At 45.8% G+C, this 16,667-nt stretch overlaps 1 protein-coding gene across 3 annotated transcripts in view; it reads left to right on the forward strand.

Moving 5' to 3' along the window:
• sema3aa (sema domain, immunoglobulin domain (Ig), short basic domain, secreted, (semaphorin) 3Aa) overlaps positions 1-15,447 on the forward strand; it is a 104,228-nt gene extending 88,781 nt beyond the window's left edge. For 2 of the 3 annotated variants that reach the window (XM_041963926.1, XM_041963923.1), the window contains exons 4-17: positions 1,642-1,761; positions 2,703-2,793; positions 2,887-3,006; positions 5,090-5,232; positions 5,372-5,486; positions 5,577-5,646; positions 7,964-8,108; positions 8,257-8,476; positions 8,607-8,698; positions 9,024-9,065; positions 9,264-9,421; positions 11,107-11,174; positions 11,268-11,419; positions 12,298-15,447. In XM_041963926.1, the coding sequence (XP_041819860.1) occupies positions 1,642-1,761; positions 2,703-2,793; positions 2,887-3,006; positions 5,090-5,232; positions 5,372-5,486; positions 5,577-5,646; positions 7,964-8,108; positions 8,257-8,476; positions 8,607-8,698; positions 9,024-9,065; positions 9,264-9,421; positions 11,107-11,174; positions 11,268-11,419; positions 12,298-13,014 (2,253 nt within the window). In that variant the 3' untranslated portion in view covers positions 13,015-15,447. The remainder of the gene's footprint in view (positions 1-1,641; positions 1,762-2,702; positions 2,794-2,886; positions 3,007-5,089; positions 5,233-5,371; positions 5,487-5,576; positions 5,647-7,963; positions 8,109-8,256; positions 8,477-8,606; positions 8,699-9,023; positions 9,066-9,263; positions 9,422-11,106; positions 11,175-11,267; positions 11,420-12,297) is intronic. The other variant, XM_041963924.1, reaches the window with a different exon arrangement.
• The last annotated feature ends 1,220 nt before the right edge of the window (positions 15,448-16,667 follow it).

Here is a 16,667-nt window from a genome sequence, read left to right on the forward strand (position 1 = left end):
AAAACTAAATCAAGATTGTGACGTAAAGATGAAATCAGATTCCATATTAAACAGTTGTGGAATATTTTGGGAAATTTGCTTTTGTGAGAATTTGATGATGAGCTAAATCCCACACTGTTGTCTAGATGGTAAATTCAGATTTGTGGCTAGCAGCTGGTTAGCGTAGCTTAGCATAAAGACTGGAAACACGGGGAAACAGCTAGCCTGCCTCCATCCAAACGTAGCACGCTTTTGTTTGTTGAATCATACAAAAACCGAAGTACAAAAGTCAGTCTGTGGTTTTCTGGGGTTTCATGTGTGGGACTGTTTCTTGGCTGCAGTGACTTCTTGAAATCTTGTCGTGAGGACCTCAGTTGGCAAGACTCAGGAAGTCACTGCACCCAGCCAAGAAACAGTCCCACACATAACCCCCGTAAAACAGATTAAATCAATTTGCTGGTAGGCAGATTTTGTTACATTTGGACAGAGCTAAGCTAGCCGCTTCCCCCTGCTGGCTCCATCTTTGTATGTCCAGATATCTTCTCATCTAAGTCTCAACAAGAAAGTAACTAAGCATGTTTGTCAGAATGTCCGACTGTTGCGTTAAGAAGATTACTAAGGGGGACAAAGAGTCAGAGCTTGAACACTTTCTGAATAATAGCAGGAAATTCTGTCTTTTTGAAACGTTTTTCAGTGTGCGATGCCAGAGTCAATTTGATGTTGCACTGGAAAATGTCAGCACTCAAACCTTAACTCAGCGAAGCGTCATATCCATTTATGTCTCATATGTGGGACATCGTCAAATCACCAAACTGAAATGTCAGTGAAGTTTAGCAGCCCGAAGTGCTCCACGTGTGAAAAGGAGGAGGAAAGAAGGATAATTTGCCCGCCTGCATCACATCATGCGATGTGTATACTACATTTCCAAATCCCCAAGCAAATGCCTACTTATTTGTTCGGTGGGTATTCAGCATGTATTTATAATAAGGCAGACCCCGGGCTAATCTCTTAAACACATGTGCCCAAATCAGCTCCTCGAGGCTGCTAATGACCCTCCTGCATTAACCAATCCAGTTGATTAGCACACTAATAAACAGTCTCACACCACTGGGACTGCAACATGTGCTGGAGAGCCAACCCAAATACCCTCAGTAAATTCAAACATATGGATCATTAAAGATCTGAGGCGGATGTGCCTGATTTGACTTACAGGTGGGATTTCCTTGAAGGAGACTGAGTTTCATACAGTAAGTCTTTTCCAAACCCAGTGGAAAGTCCCTGATTTAAAGGGAATTCCAACAGAGCTTTGCTCTATTCTCCATTATTCTCTGCTTTCTATTAAGTCTGTATTTCCAACTGAATAACACCGGAGCTTTTTTCTGTTAAATGTGTCAGCATTATTTTCATAAAGGATAAAACTTAATTTAAACTTTATGATATGGGGGAGGTTAATGCGAACAATCTCTTTCATAAAAATCCCAAACGTTTCACATGCTTTACAAGGCTTTATAATATATTACACTGGTAGGATTACTACATCAACACAGACAGATATTGCATACACATGAACGTATGGCGATAAATGTATTTAAATCTCTTTGCCAGCTGCATAAATATTCGTTGGTTGGGTTTTTGATGTTCCGTATCTCATGTCTTTTTCAGAAAGAGTGTAATAACTTCATCCGGGTCCTCCAACCATACAACCAGACCCATCTGTACATCTGTGGCACAGGAGCCTTCCACCCCATCTGTGCATTTCTGGAAATGGGCAAGAGGGCAGAGGTAATGCACTAGATGCATTAATGGTGGCTCACCAAAATGTGTGTGTGTGTGTGAGGGGGGGGTCTACATGTTTAATGAGTTATATATATGCAAAAGGTAATTTAGATCTGAATTGAGCATTCATTAACGAGTCATGAAATGTGACAATAGTGCTATTGTAAACTAATGAGAGGGAATGTCCAATAGTGTTTCCCCTTAAATGTGCACAGCAATCACACAGGCTGCACTGAGAGCATGCTCTCTCTCTCGCTCTCTCTCACACACGCACACACACACATTTTTCTGTCGAGCACAGCAGTAATCACTCCCTCCATTGATTATCTCCTCATCAATGTTTTCCTTTGTGTGAAGAAGTGGAAAAAAGTGGTCACTACATGGTTCGGAAATTAAACAACCTCTCCTCTACATAAAAGTTTAATCAGTCATCTTGATGAAGGTCTACAGGTTAATCAATGCACCGGCATGGGTTCTGCAGTGTGACAATGGGGAGGGGAATGGCTGTTTGCACCATGCAGGTTTTGAGTATAGAAGACCCTGCATGAGTCCACTTGAATTTAAGGTGGTGTTGGCAGTAATTGATTTGAAGAAAACTGAGTTGGGTCTCTCTTTTGTGACTTTTCTTTTAATATATTCAGAGTCTGAGGGGAGCTGTGCTTTTGCAGCATGATCCTACTTCATTGCCTACTTTTCTTTTTTGTTGCACAGTTTGCAGAAACTACTGTTGATCTGTAGCCAAAGCAGAAAAAGAAGAAGTCCTCCGTATAAAAACAACAACGTATTGCTCATGTCCAGCCTGAAGTTGCAGTGCATCCCACCCTGAACACAGTGTGCTATAATGAGAATTTGTTGTAATTTGAAACACAGGCTATAAATGTACCTTTAGCCAGGCTTAATGTGGTGTTCACTGGCCTCGTTTTGAACTTTGACCCTTTCCACCACAGGACAACATCTTTCGACTGTCCTCACATTTCGAGAACGGCCGCGGGAAAAGCCCCTACGACCCCAAAATGCTCTCGGCCTCGCTTCTGATCGGTGAGTTTGATCTCAGCCCTGATTAGTTCCAGGAAGCACACATTCGATTCAGAAGTGGCCATTTGCTCCTAACAATACTTTTCTCACTGGCAGATGGAGAGCTGTACTCTGGCACATCTGCTGATTTCATGGGAAGGGACTTTGCTATTTTCCGTACCCTGGGAGATCATCATCCAATCAGAACAGAGCAACATGATTCAAGATGGCTGAATGGTAAAAAAATAAATAGATAGCATGTGAATTAAATGTAATTTCTCTCCTGAAGGAATGCATTTTCCTGAGGAAAAAAAAAAGAATCTGTGTTTTGTACAAATACGTTTTTCCTTTGGAAAAAAGAGATATTTCTGTTTTCCTAGAAGCCTCGTGTGTACTTTAATTTTGTACTGTATTTTTCTGGGTTTTGTAACTACAGTCCACCTAAATATCTTACCTTTCCAGGATTTTTTAAGAGATGCAAATGACCTCCATTTGCATCTACAAACTCACAGTGGAAGCTAATAGTGTTCAGACTGCAAAACCAAGATAGCATACATTTTCAGACCACACAAAACTCCAACAAACTTCACTAGTAAAATAAAACTGGCCACTCGTGGCCTGCAATAAACCTCAAATATTCAGAGCAAGATGTAACCAAACCCTTGTCATTGACCAGTTTGGGAGAAAGAATACCAGTTTTCAGCAGACTTTGAAGCATTAAATTCTCTCACAAGCCTCGAGTCTCCAATCATTTCCATTCATGTGCAGACATCAGATATCAGAGCCCATTCACAGAGTCACTGGATTTGCCTGCGCTCGTAAGATTAGTGCGGCAGCGAGGGTTATTGACTGTTCAGTCTGTCTGGCTATCTTTCGGCACCGAGGACTTAGGGAGCCACAAAAGGTCAGTTTGAACCTTTCCCTCAAGCTGTGCCATCCCTTTTTCCCCCCTTTCCCACAGAACTAATCCGGTCTCAGCTGTTTTCCTGTAGTGGAGTCAAATTCCTCTCAGTTCCCCTCAAACAACCCCTCCTCCACAGCACCATCAAAACTCACAAACACCGTCTCTGCAGTGCTGATTACAGTGACATATCAATAAAGAGAGATTTAAAAAGGAGAAGTCATTGTTACCCCGTTAATCCCCATCGATCTTTCACCTTGTTCAAACAAACACGCCAGGGATTGTATCCATCCAGCCCGGCAAAATCCAGCTCCTTCTCCACAAAGGGGGGGATTGTAATTGCATGGATTACTGGGATGGGGATATTCTATTGAGCCTTTATCAACAAGGTTACATGGTACTCAAATGTAACAAGAGAGAAACTTGGGAATGAATCCTTAATAGCAGTCGATTCCATTAAGGATTTAGGGTTAAACGGTAGCTTTGGCTTTGCTGGTTCATGCAGTTTATTTACACATCTCTTCACCCTTTAATGCCCTCACATTCAGCACTGAGGTTAGATTAAAGCTCGGCTGAATAAAGTGGCCTTTTGTTGGGAATTAAATGAAATGAATTGCATGACCTCAATGGTTGGCGACGGCGGCAGAAGCCTGTTTTTGTACGCGGCTGCGTGCAAGGTTGAATTTACGAAGGTGTAGATTTAATGGCATATTCGCAATAGAGGTATGGAGCGTGTGTGGGGTACACATGATTCATACCAGAGGTCTCGCACCCGCACAGCGCTTATAAATCTGCTTCCCACTTTGGCCACACTTGACTTTTTCACAGCTACTCTATATCCTAAACGGCCACGGAGGCGTAACATGGCACTGCTTGTTTCTCTCCAGCTAACCCCCCGAGCTTTTAGACGCAGGCTCGTTTGAAGCGTGACGACGCCTCAGTGACTGCGGCCACTTCTCCTCAGTCCCCTCTGCCCCCTTCAAGTCAGGAGATGTCCCGGCCCGAAGGCCCCGGCCTCGCCCGTTTAGCTTTGATTTCCTCTTGCGCTTAAAAGTCGAGATAAATTTATTCACGCGTTACCCGGGACAATCGGAGCCATGTGTGGCTGTGAGGATGTGGTCTAGAGACAGGGGTTATGTGGGATTTGGACTCAGAGCGCTCACTCGGGGTAAAGTCAGATACTGTAACAGCAGGGTGTAAAGTGAATGGCTGTTATTACTGAGCCGTGACTGGAGAATATCACGGGGGATTGGTTTCGGAGGTGTAAAATAGGGGTGAGGGGATTGCCATTGGGGCAGGGGCTGGATTGTAAAAAATACGTTTGTGTGAGGGTGTGTGTGTGTATGAACAAATGTGTGCGTATTTCCCTGCGTACGCCGTTGGTTTCTGTGCTTCATTCGTTTCCGTTTTTTCCTCCAGACCCCAGGTTCATAGGTGTTAACTTGATCCCAGAAAGTGACAACCCTGAAGACGACAAGATCTTCCTGTTTTTCAAGGAGAACGCCATGGACGGAGAGCACACTGGCAAGGCCACCATCGCCCGGATAGGACAACTGTGTAAGGTAACAACACACAAACACAAACAAAATCCTCATCGCAGATTCATCGTCATGTCTCACATTGCTGCGTGGAAGTTTTTATGTTTATGTGAGAGGCTGCAGGAATGCATTGAGATTTTTTTTTTCTTTGTTTGTGGCGCAGAATGACATGGGAGGTCACAGGAGTCTGGTGAACAAGTGGACCACTTTCCTCAAGGCCCGGCTAATGTGCTCAGTGCCCGGGGTCAACGGCATCGACACGCACTTCGATGAGCTGCGTGAGTGTGTTCTCTTCGCTTGTGCACGAGGAAAAGTCGACCTCGGAGACTCAGGTCTAACCTTCACCTATTTCTGCTTTGAATTTGCAGAGGACGTGTTTCTCATGAGCTCCAAGGACCCGAAGAATCCGGTTATCTACGCCGTATTCACCACATCCAGGTACCCGCCCCGATCTTTTCATGGCGACCTCCAAAATGTGCCTACAGAGACTGAAAGTCCCAAATAGCTTGAAAGACATCAGTAGTATCATGTTTGTTTGTTGATTTGTTGCTAGGCGATCAGAGGGAGCTGATATATATTCATTCAGATGTTCTGGACAAGTTATTTCCTCTGTATTTGAAAAACACACACGCTTCATATTTCCTCTCAAGAATTCTTCCTTTTCACATCCTTTATTCCCTTTATCTGTAATTTCGTAAGCACTTTATATGACAAGGCGGGATGCAAGCAACTGAGCGTGCCCCCGTCAAATTCCCAGACAGCGCTCCCGGTCCCGTAATCCACTTACAGGTGTCTTATGGCTGCTTTCCCCTCGCATGGTTCCCCTCCCCACGTCTTAGATTGGAGATTGCTTTTAGCCAATTCCCCCGTTCCCCTGCTACCTGTCCCCCTTTTTCATTGAAACCTTGGCAGAGCCTTGTAGGGAAATCAGATTATGGAGCAGGAGGGAGCGAGAGAAACGCGATATTCACTCAGCAGGAACGCACTCGTCATCAGCGTCTCTCCCCTGGCCGCCGCCCCAGCCTTGAATGGGATTTTCAGAGGCCGGGTGTGGCTCTGTTGAAGCATGCGGAGAGGTGAAGGCTCGGGGCAAAGACAGATAAGCGAGTTGAAATGGCACAGATGGTGGCACTTATCGTGATGATGATGAATTTGCATTTGGGAAGGAGGCGGGGGCATCTTGTGGCCAGTAGTGTCTCTGACTGGCTTTGAAAGGAGGACAAACACTTCACCATCAATCACCGCTAATGATAAGACAGGCTGAATGGAGCGGCGGCGTAGGCTAACGCGTACCGACAAGCGCCTCGCATCACCAGGCCCGTATGGCTTTTCTCAGCTTTCTGGAATGCATTCAAAGCAAGAGGTCGGTGCACGGTGGTGGGCGTGCACCTACGTACCCGCATGTGTGCACTCGCACACACACACACACACACACACACACACACACACATGCACGCTTTAAAATTCAATTATGGGGCATTGAGGAATTAGAGTGGTTTAATTGGTTTTCTAAGTGGCCGGTTTTCAGAGATGAATAGAGCAGAGATTCAGAGGGACCGGCTTTTAATATCACTGCTTAATGAGGCACAGAGAAGCCGCCACTGACAGATCAATGTTTGATTGTGCCCCTGTTTGTGTGTGTGTATGTGCATTTGTGTGGGGTCGGCTGAATTTGTGTGTCCTCTCCCTCGAACTGTGTGTATCTGCGCAAACACATGTTCGCCCCTTCTTCTTAAGCAGAGATATTGGAGTGTCTTTTTTTTTTTTTTTTTTTTTGCCCCTGGAGTTAATTGAATTTCTCTGTAATTAACATTTTCAAATGCTAATCCATTCATCTTCCACGCTTTAGCGAGTGCTGTCGGGTGCGTGCGCGCCAGCCACATCCCTAATTAGTCTGATACAACTTCCCATTGCAGTCAGCAAGACAAAGGACGTCCCGAATCTCATTGAAGCATTTGGTTCCTGCAAATGCGAGAGACTTGCTGTCCAAATTCAAATCTGCCATCTGTAAAATGTGACAAGAAGCTGATGAATGAGCGTCGAACGTAAAAACAAATAACTACAAATCTATAAAATTGGTGAGACAGATCCCCTTTATGTGGTCAGAGATTTAAAAAGCCAGCTTACTTTTTCACAGCCTCCAGTATTTTAGGAACTCTTTTGGAATATGTATATCATGGAATATTCCTGTGAAACTCCCACATTCTCCACTTTAATGAGTCACCGCTCAAATTGCCGTCTTCTGGATGACCTGCGACAGAGCATGAATTCACATGAAATCCACATCGTCTCCCCGCGTTCCTCTGCGAGATCGACTGACCTCGCCTGCTTTGGACCTCGTCTGGCAAGCGAAAACGAAACCCGCCCATCTGGCCCGGCCGAGCACTCGCAAAATATTGGAGGGGATTTCAAATATGCTCTGAACCAGGTCTCCTGTTCTGTTGGTGGTGTGCCCAAATTCCTGTCTGTTCTCGAGAGGCTGGAAGCAATCAGAGTGAAGTTCCAATCTGTCATTCCTGTACTTAGGTAATGACAACCTCCGTCTTTGTGCGATGAAGGGTCATTTTGTTGTCTTTCTTCAGTATTTCACAAGCTCCTAATCCCTGTCTTGTGGCCGATTGTTTATGAATCCCTTTTGTTTGCCTCTGCCATCTTTCTTCGTTTCGCCGCTCGCTCGCTCCCTCCATCTCTTCATCCTTGAACTCTTCCTCTCTTTTCGTCTCTCATCCCCTTTTCTCCCCCTCTTTCTCCGCAGTAACATCTTTAAAGGCTCGGCGGTATGCATGTACAACATGGCAGACATCAGGAGGGTTTTCCTGGGGCCCTACGCCCACAGAGACGGACCCAACTACCAGTGGGTGCCTTTCCAAGGGAGGGTGCCCTATCCCCGCCCTGGCACCGTGAGTCTCAGTCAGAATAAAGTCCACAAATAAAAGATTTTACAAGCACTAAACATAAAACAGATAAAGAATTTAGAGAAAGAAACAACAATCAAACTCTGTCAATTATTTAAAACTTGCCTGTTTTCCTTTTTGGTCTGGTTCTCAGTGTCCTAGTAAGACTTTTGGAGGATTTGACTCCACCAAGGACCTCCCCGATGATGTCATCACCTTCGCCAGGGGTCACCCAGCCATGTACAACCCAGTGCACCCGATAGGTGGACGTCCCATCATGGTGCGGACAGATGTGGACTACCAGTTCTCCCAGCTGGTGGTGGACAGAGTGGAGGCGGAGGACGGACAGTACGACGTCATGTTCATCGGGACAGGTACGTTTGTGCTGTAACATGTATTTTCCATACTAAAAAAAGCTTTTTCTTCTGTTAACAGTGCATCACAAATAAACAAACATCGCGTTGTATAGGCATACACTGAGTGTGACCGTCGGTATTCTTTCAGACATGGGCACGGTGCTGAAGGTGGTGACGATCCCCAGAGAGAGCTGGCATGACCTGGAAGAGGTGGTGCTGGAGGAGATGACCGTCTTTAGGGTACGACACTGAAAAATGAGTGTTAATGACCATTTATGAAGCTGATGCTTAATAACAAAATACGCACGAGGAGCTGAATTTGGTTGGAAATTTAGACAATAGTCTGAGACTGATGTGGACTTGTGCTGATCTGTACTTGACGCCCTGTTGGTCTTGTCTTTGCATGCTTTTCTTTCTTCCTGGCACTGTCGGGAAAGCTAACTGCTGATAACATACGAGCTGCCCGTTCAGTGCTTCTGTGTACGTGTTCCCTAACAACAAAAAATACAAAACATGAAGAAGAGATGTGATAGCAAAGCAACTGTTCTGTATTTGTTTTGTGCAGGAGCCGACGCCCATTACTGCTATGGAGCTGTCCACCAAGCAGGTAAAAACTTGTTTTAATAATTCATCCAAAGGTTGTTGACAGGCGGAATAAAGAAGTGAGAACCTCCGGGCCTGTCAGCAAACACCGATATCCAACAGAGATAGCTAATAGATATTTTCTTTTAACCAGATCCTGTCCTACTGAGCCAAGCAGGAATATAAAATTTTTACATCCCCCCTCTTTCTCTCCCCCCCACAGCAACAGCTGTACCTTGGCTCGGCCCTGGGCGTGTCGCAGATGTCTTTACACCGCTGCGAGGTGTACGGGAAAGCTTGCGCTGAGTGCTGCCTGGCCAGAGACCCGTACTGTGCCTGGGACGGCACCGAGTGCTCCAGATACTTCCCTACCGCCAAGAGGTAGGAGCGTGCACGCGCCTCACAAACCGTTGAGCTTTATTTACCCTCCGAGGTTTTGCTGAGCTTGCATGCTTTCTTTTAGCAACATCCTGCCTTTGCGTTAATGCCGTCACACGCGCTCACACCTGGGAGTTATCAGTACACCTGCACTCTGCTGCTGTGCTTGGCTTTGAATGCTAGGCTCAAGGGCATCTCAATATACAACCTTGTTTCTCCGACCTCAGACCTCCACTGGCCTATTAGCAGGCGCTGTGAATCAGAAAAAATGAACTCGGATACGCGGCGTAAGCCAAAACATCCCAACATGGAAGTAATCTGGAGTCAGAATCTTACCCAGGCACAAAACACACAGGCTCATTCCAAGAGGTACAATCCACCAACCTGGGTGATAACTTCTGCCAGTAACAGTTGTTCCGAGCTGTGAGCCCGTCACCCTACAGCCAAGATGCACACACACTCACAGCCATAAAGAGACACACATGGACCTGAATCAACACAAGCACACACACACACACTAAATTATAGCCAACAGGAGCTGTCTGACCGCTTCACCCTGCAGCCAGGAGGTATGAACATACACACCCTCAAATTACCCTCTGCTGTATCCAGCGGGATTAGGCTGACCACTCCAGCCCTCACACACACACACACACACACACACACACACACACACACACACAACGTGCTACACCCCTGCATCTCATTCATCCAGAACTTCTCACACCAGCAGAAGTAGGCCAGTGGGTATACTCCAGCTTGGCAGGGTTACAGAGAAGGTGGCACACCCCGTGGTTAAGGCCAGGGCCGGCTCCTCTCGGCGCTCCTCCGCACTGCAAATATTTTTCCTCCCAGAACGAGAACCAGACTCCCGGCCCCGCACGTGCTCGGACGGCCAAAAAAGACAGGAATGTTTAGCCCAGGAAAGACGCAGAGGAGGGACACGTGGGACAAAGAGACAGAAAGACGAGCGACCAAACATGACACACGCAAAGTGAGGAAGAAAGGATGTCAGTGGCTGTATTTTGTGTGCAGAAATCATGCACACCTACTGACCCTTTCACTCCATCTGTTTCCCTTTTACCTGGAACGGTTCTACTTTTTTCCTCTACCTCCTTTATTCCCTTCTTTCCAACCCTCGCCTCACCTTTGGCTTGCCTCACCTCTCTTTCTGCTTTTTACTGCGCCCCGTCAGAGACTTTAAACATGATCATGACAACTAGGAACACACATTCGCAGTTGGTCAGTAAAGCCAGACCATGAAAAAAAAAAAAAAAAGCTGAATGGCTTAGAGGACAAAGAGCGGGGCTGTTTTTTAAGGCATTTCAAGGGTGGAGGCAATCCTGTACGTGTTTCATAATTTCAGCTCATCAGAAGGAAATGAAGCACGCTGTTTCACTGCTCCGCAGGTTTATGTCTCTTACGTTCTGCCAGGGTTAGTGGGGGTTTTTTATGTTGCTAATATGATTTAACAGTGGAGTTGAAGGCTGAATGCATACCCACTCGCTACTCCTGAAGCTGAATGTGAATAACTGTTGGCTAACATTGCCCCCTAGTGGCTGAAATTAAACAGTACAGGGAACAGAACGTGATCATTTCTGGTCTATGTAGAACATGTGTTGCTTAAATTGTCAGTACATCAAAGCGCTTCGTCACTGCCGCCCATTGACTTTCATTCTTCTTCTCAGGAGAACCAGACGACAGGACATCAGAAACGGAGACCCTCTCTCGCAGTGCTCAGACCTTCAGCATCACGGTACCTGAATGACCACGCACTCTCTCACACACACACACACACGCTCTTTCCTCTTCTACTCATTCATCCTGTCTGTGTGCGTTTTGGTTCGAGCAGAAGACGTGGACGGCCTCGGAGGCAGCGTGGAGGACAGGAGTGTGTATGGCGTGGAGAACAGCAGCATGTTCCTGGAGTGCAGCCCCAAGTCTCAGAGGGCGCTGATTTACTGGCAGCTGCAGAGGCCCAACGACGATCGCAAGCAGGAGGTGTGTGTTTGCAGCGGGATGATCGTAAAGCCCACACATTGCAATTCGGACCACAGCTCTGTTCCACGTTAATTAAATTTCTGCAAACAAAATATCCCTCTGCTAAAGGCCACACTTTTTCTTCTCTGTCTGTGTTATCATGTGATGACCTCTGACCCCTATGACCCTTCACCTCAGTAACCTTGTGGGTGTGGTTGTTTAGGCTGACTTTTGACCCTATGATGTAACCAATTGCTCTCGCCTGACTTTCTGATGTGCTGGTATTTGTCTAACCGGGTGTTCAGGGTGTGTGGTTGTAGGCGTCATTAATACAACTCAGGGAGTCCAGTTTAAGTAACAGATGAGTTTTAAGGTTTACCAGACGCAAACCACTGCACAGCAGGTTGTAATGTCCTGAGGAAGGATTTTACTTCCATGGAAAGTTAGCACGGCGACCATCGAAAGCTCAGCGCTCACCTTAAATCTGACTTCAGACATCCTGGTCATGTACAAGCATGATTTTGATCACAAATAGTTTTGACAGACTTACAGAAGTGTGATGTGGAAACTTCCTCCAGGGCACAAACACTGAGAATGGACTGTTTGGAGACATCTCAGTATTTAAACGTCTAAACGTAAACATTCGCATATTCATTTTGGATTTTTTTTATTAGAGAGAAAGATGAGAGCTTTTTGTGGAAACAGACACAAATATCAAACATACATTTTTATTCCCTGCAATACTTTACATCCTCAAACACGTCTGGAATGAATCTTAAAGTGATGAATTGTAGAACTGTAGAGTTTGAGAAACTCCCATCCAGATGGGAACGCAACTGTTTTTCTCATTTCTTGCTCTTTATTTATATCTTGGTCTTTCTCTCTGTGACTTTTTTCAGATCAAGCTGGATGACAGGGTGCTCCGCACAGACCAGGGCCTGCTCATACGCAGTCTGTCCCAGTCCGACACAGGTATCTACCACTGCCAGGCTGTGGAACACGGCTTCATCCAGCCTCTGCTGCGCCTCAACCTCCAGGTCATCCCCACGCAGAAACTGGGTGACATCCTGCCCGGTGCAGGAGGCGGGGTAGGTCACTCCGCAAAGCACAGGCTGTGGTATCGAGATTTCCTGTCTCTGCTGGACCACCCAGACCTAAACAGCGTGGAGGAGTTTTGCGATCGAGTTTGGAAGAAAGAGCGCAAACAGAAGAGGGTGAAGACGCCCGGGGGCAGCGGTCAGGGTAAACCTGACAGCGCCGGCGGTTCCAACTCTGCATTGCGGCCCAAAGCTCCCAACACCCAGAAGCAGCAGGCCAGTCCACCGCAGAGCCGGCCATGGCTCCAGGCTGGAGCTCCAACTGTGGAAGGGCTAGCACGGAACCAGAATACCCAGAAAGGCCAACAAAACCTGGGTATGTTGAGTGGCCAAGCACCCAAAAACATCCAGAAGACGCAAAACGGCCAGAAGGGGCAGGGCACCGCAGCCGGCTCTCAGGTCGCGGGGGGGCCTCGGGCGAGCAGCCAGCACGCGGCCAAGTGGAGACGGATGCAGGAAAATAAGAAGGGACGCAACAGGAGGACCCACGAGCTTCAAAGACCCCCACGTAGCGTTTGAGGAAAAGCACAGAGATGCACACATGCAGCCAGATCTACACACACAAGCACAAAGCCCCCACGCATCCACACACATACACACAAACACATTCTATAGATTGTGTATCCAACGTATGATTCAGTGACCTCGCCATGACAACAGCAAATCAAAAACCCATCGACGAAACAGCCGCACACACTTTTAGGTAGAAATACATGAACTGCACTCGTGTCACGACAGTAAAGCTCTCATTCGAAGACACATACACAAACGCACATAACCCGTGAAGAGGACAGAGACGAACAGAGGACTGAAGAGCTGGAATGCATACTGTAAATGTGTGAGGATACGGCTGGTTGCCTGGGATACTGCCTGGCAGACACTTCAACCTCCTGTACATAAGCTACTAAAATAAGACTGGGACAAAAATGTTTAGTGAGGTGTTTGTTGGTATGCAGATGGACTTAATATGCTGAGAGGACAGTTGTGGAGACATTCATAGATACGCAGACATTCATGGAGGCAGAAATTATGCATTCGCTGCATCCTGCTGCCCCCCTCGACCTGAGCATGGGAACTGCAAGACAGCGTACGTGGAGTGGAATTTAAAAAAAACAACAAACTCTTATTTTGGAGAACTGTTTGAGGAGAAAAGAACCTCCCATCTAGTCTTTCAAGTCGAGACAGACAACAGCAGAAAAGGGAAGGGTTGCACTTCACCTCGAGGCGTGCACGGCTTGCACCGGTGGCCCTCATGTTGTCTAAAAACAAAATAAAAGCATTATCACATGCAAAAACTGCAGCGCCGCGGTGGGGAGAACCCGCTTCATCATAACCTTCTCCGCCCGAGGCTGGGAAAGCATTGTGCATGTTGTTGTCAATCAATGTTTTAATAAGCTAGTTATTTTATGGAATTCTAGAGGCTGTTTTTTTTTTTTTACACCCTACCTACGAGAAAAAAAAAGTTACATCTTTCTTTTATATTTCCTTTCTTTTCCAGACCAGTGCTTCTAATTTTGGGGCAAAAAAAATCACAAGCAACATAGTAGACTCATTGTGCATTATCCCTCCTGCTCTCCAGGATTCTGTGTAAGTTATTCTGTTGTTGCTTTTTTCTGGGATTTCTAGAATCTGGGCACGAATTCCAGTTGTAGGCTACGCTAAAAACCCAGTCTGACGTAGACTGCCAGTTGTTTTGTGTACATATATACAACAAACTTAACTCTCTGTGTATATACAGTACATATACAGTACAAGAACACCACTTGATTATTATTTATTGCTCATTGTTTTGTGAAAGGGTTGCATTTATTTTTGATATTATGGTATTTTTGGCTCATCAATATATTGGAGAAACAATGGCAACAGCAACTTCGAAAACTTTGATGGACCAACTGGCTGAAATTGTGTCACAGAATTCCCTTTTTGGGGATAAAAGGGTTGAAAATGACCGACGTTTAGGAGCACGAGTACAGGGGTTTGCGTCGTTAACTAAATCCCACTAACGATAAGCACAATTGTGTCTCTTTTGACTTTCATAAGTGTTTATTTTTCGTTCTCCCAAATCCATCCAACATGTCTTTATTCATCCAGTAGCCATTATGTGTAAGATAATTCCCCAATCTGAAAAACATTAGCTGTGAATCTCTGTAAGAAATAGTGGAGAAAAATGTTAAATCTAGTCTGAAGGAGAAGACGCGTTATACTGCATGTGAATGCTACCTACAGTAAGTGCATCTTTTTTATCGTCTCTTTATGTGTTTTGTGTGAGAGGTAAAGTTCCCTTAAAGCAAGGTGTGAATTACTTCTGTCCTTTTGCCAAAACAGTGATATTAACAACTCATGCTACTCTGGCCAAAACTGTGTAAAATCCAAGCTCCTTAATCTTCAACAATGGTACCCCCCTCGTCTCCCCCGTCCCCGTAATCCACGACAAGAGTAATGTGTCAATGCAATAAATTAGAGCAGATCGTGTTCTCTACCAAAACTCCAAAGTTTGGTGTGTCCCCGATTGGGGTCTCTCCCTCAGAGTTAGAAAAGCGAGAGAGCTGAAAGTTACCGCTGCTGTAACACAGTTCTTCCTGGCATGCATTCAGTTGTCTAAATAAACATCTCCGTTACAAAAAGAGTCCCTTTGTTCTAATTTCAGCCTCACCCTGGGCTTCAGCTTTTAACAACCTTATGTTTGCTGGTCTGAGGACAAAACACAGCGACACGTACAGGATCATGTGGTCTGCAGGGGAAAATACTGCCTGGAACAACTGTGCTTTGAGATCTATCGAAGAACATATGCAGATGCAAACGCTATCAATCAATATCACTATATTAAAACAAGCCAGCAGCTCTTTGAGGCCGAGCTTTGAGCTAAATGCTAAAAATGACGAGCTAACAGGCTGATAGCAGGTGTAATATTTACTGTGTTCACCATCTTATTTTAGCATGTTTGCATGCTGACGGGAGTGACATTAGTTTTCCAGCTATTTAATTAGAAATCAGTATGTTGGACAAATAAAAATTTTGATGTGATGATTGATGCAAAGTTATTACAGTTCATGCTGAGGGGGGCGTGTGTAATGTGTGTGACAGCTCGTCTAATAGCTGTGGAGACATTTCACTAAATGCTAAAAATGTCAACCTCCTGGTGGGGCTCGAGGATCAGTCACCAAAGTTGGATTCATCCTCCGGGAAACATGAATGTGTGTATGCAGTCGTGTGAAACGTGGCTAAAATGCCTTCAGCAACGTATGTTTCCAGAAACACTGTCCCAGGTCCCCTTCATGCTGTCAACAGTTTCCTTTAATGAAAGTAGATCCAGCGGTAATTTATCACAGCAAGCTGTTTGGTTTGTCTGGAGTAATTACGACTAATCAACCTTTTTCACAGCAGACACTCTGGCTCGCCATAGCGGGGAGAGGCACAGGTGGAACTGATCATTTTAAAAACCACCGCAATCCATTTAGGTGAGCTAATTCCAGGGTTCAGGTATTGTGCGTGCTGGCTCCCTGGGACACTTAATGGCACTGCGACACGAAATTAGTTCCACCTGCTATGACAAGTGAAAACACCTGCTGTTAAAAACGTCTATTGTGGAAAGCTGGAAAGCTCAGGGTTGGATTTTTTAAAAATGAATTGTGATGAGGCAGAAACAAATGAAGATGAAGATCTGTGTTGTTCTCAGGTTCTGTTGCTGGAGCACGGCCTGCAGAGAACAAGACGATTCTCACAAAGAACCACCAGAGGCCGCTGTTGTCTCACTGCCTTTGCAGCCTGCTTGTCAACAACCCGTCTGAGTCTTTTTGTGGTGCGAGTGTTAGCTGGAGCATCTTGACATGCTGTCATGTTTTTGCAGAAACCCCCCCCCCCCCACTCACGCTGGGACACAGTTGCCCCGCCCGGTAAGCTGCCTGTGCACGCGTGCATGTCAAGCTGAAGTGATTAGAGCGCTGCAATCATGTCCCCTGCCCTCAAGTTTCACACACGTGTTGTGAACTGGCTGGCGCTGTTACCATGGCGACTGTCCTTGAATGTCCTGTGTGCCTGTGTGTGCATCTGTCTGACTCTTCAAAATACACATTTTTAGCTGTCTGGCTGTTAAAGGGTTTTATTACTATTATCTGTCCTTTGCTTTAGGGGAGCTTCTTCACTGTCTCAAGTATTTTTTTCTTCTTCATGTC

The sequence above is a fragment of the Chelmon rostratus genome, chromosome 22, assembly GCF_017976325.1.
Source record: "Chelmon rostratus isolate fCheRos1 chromosome 22, fCheRos1.pri, whole genome shotgun sequence".
Classification (NCBI taxonomy): Eukaryota; Metazoa; Chordata; class Actinopteri; order Chaetodontiformes; family Chaetodontidae; genus Chelmon; species Chelmon rostratus.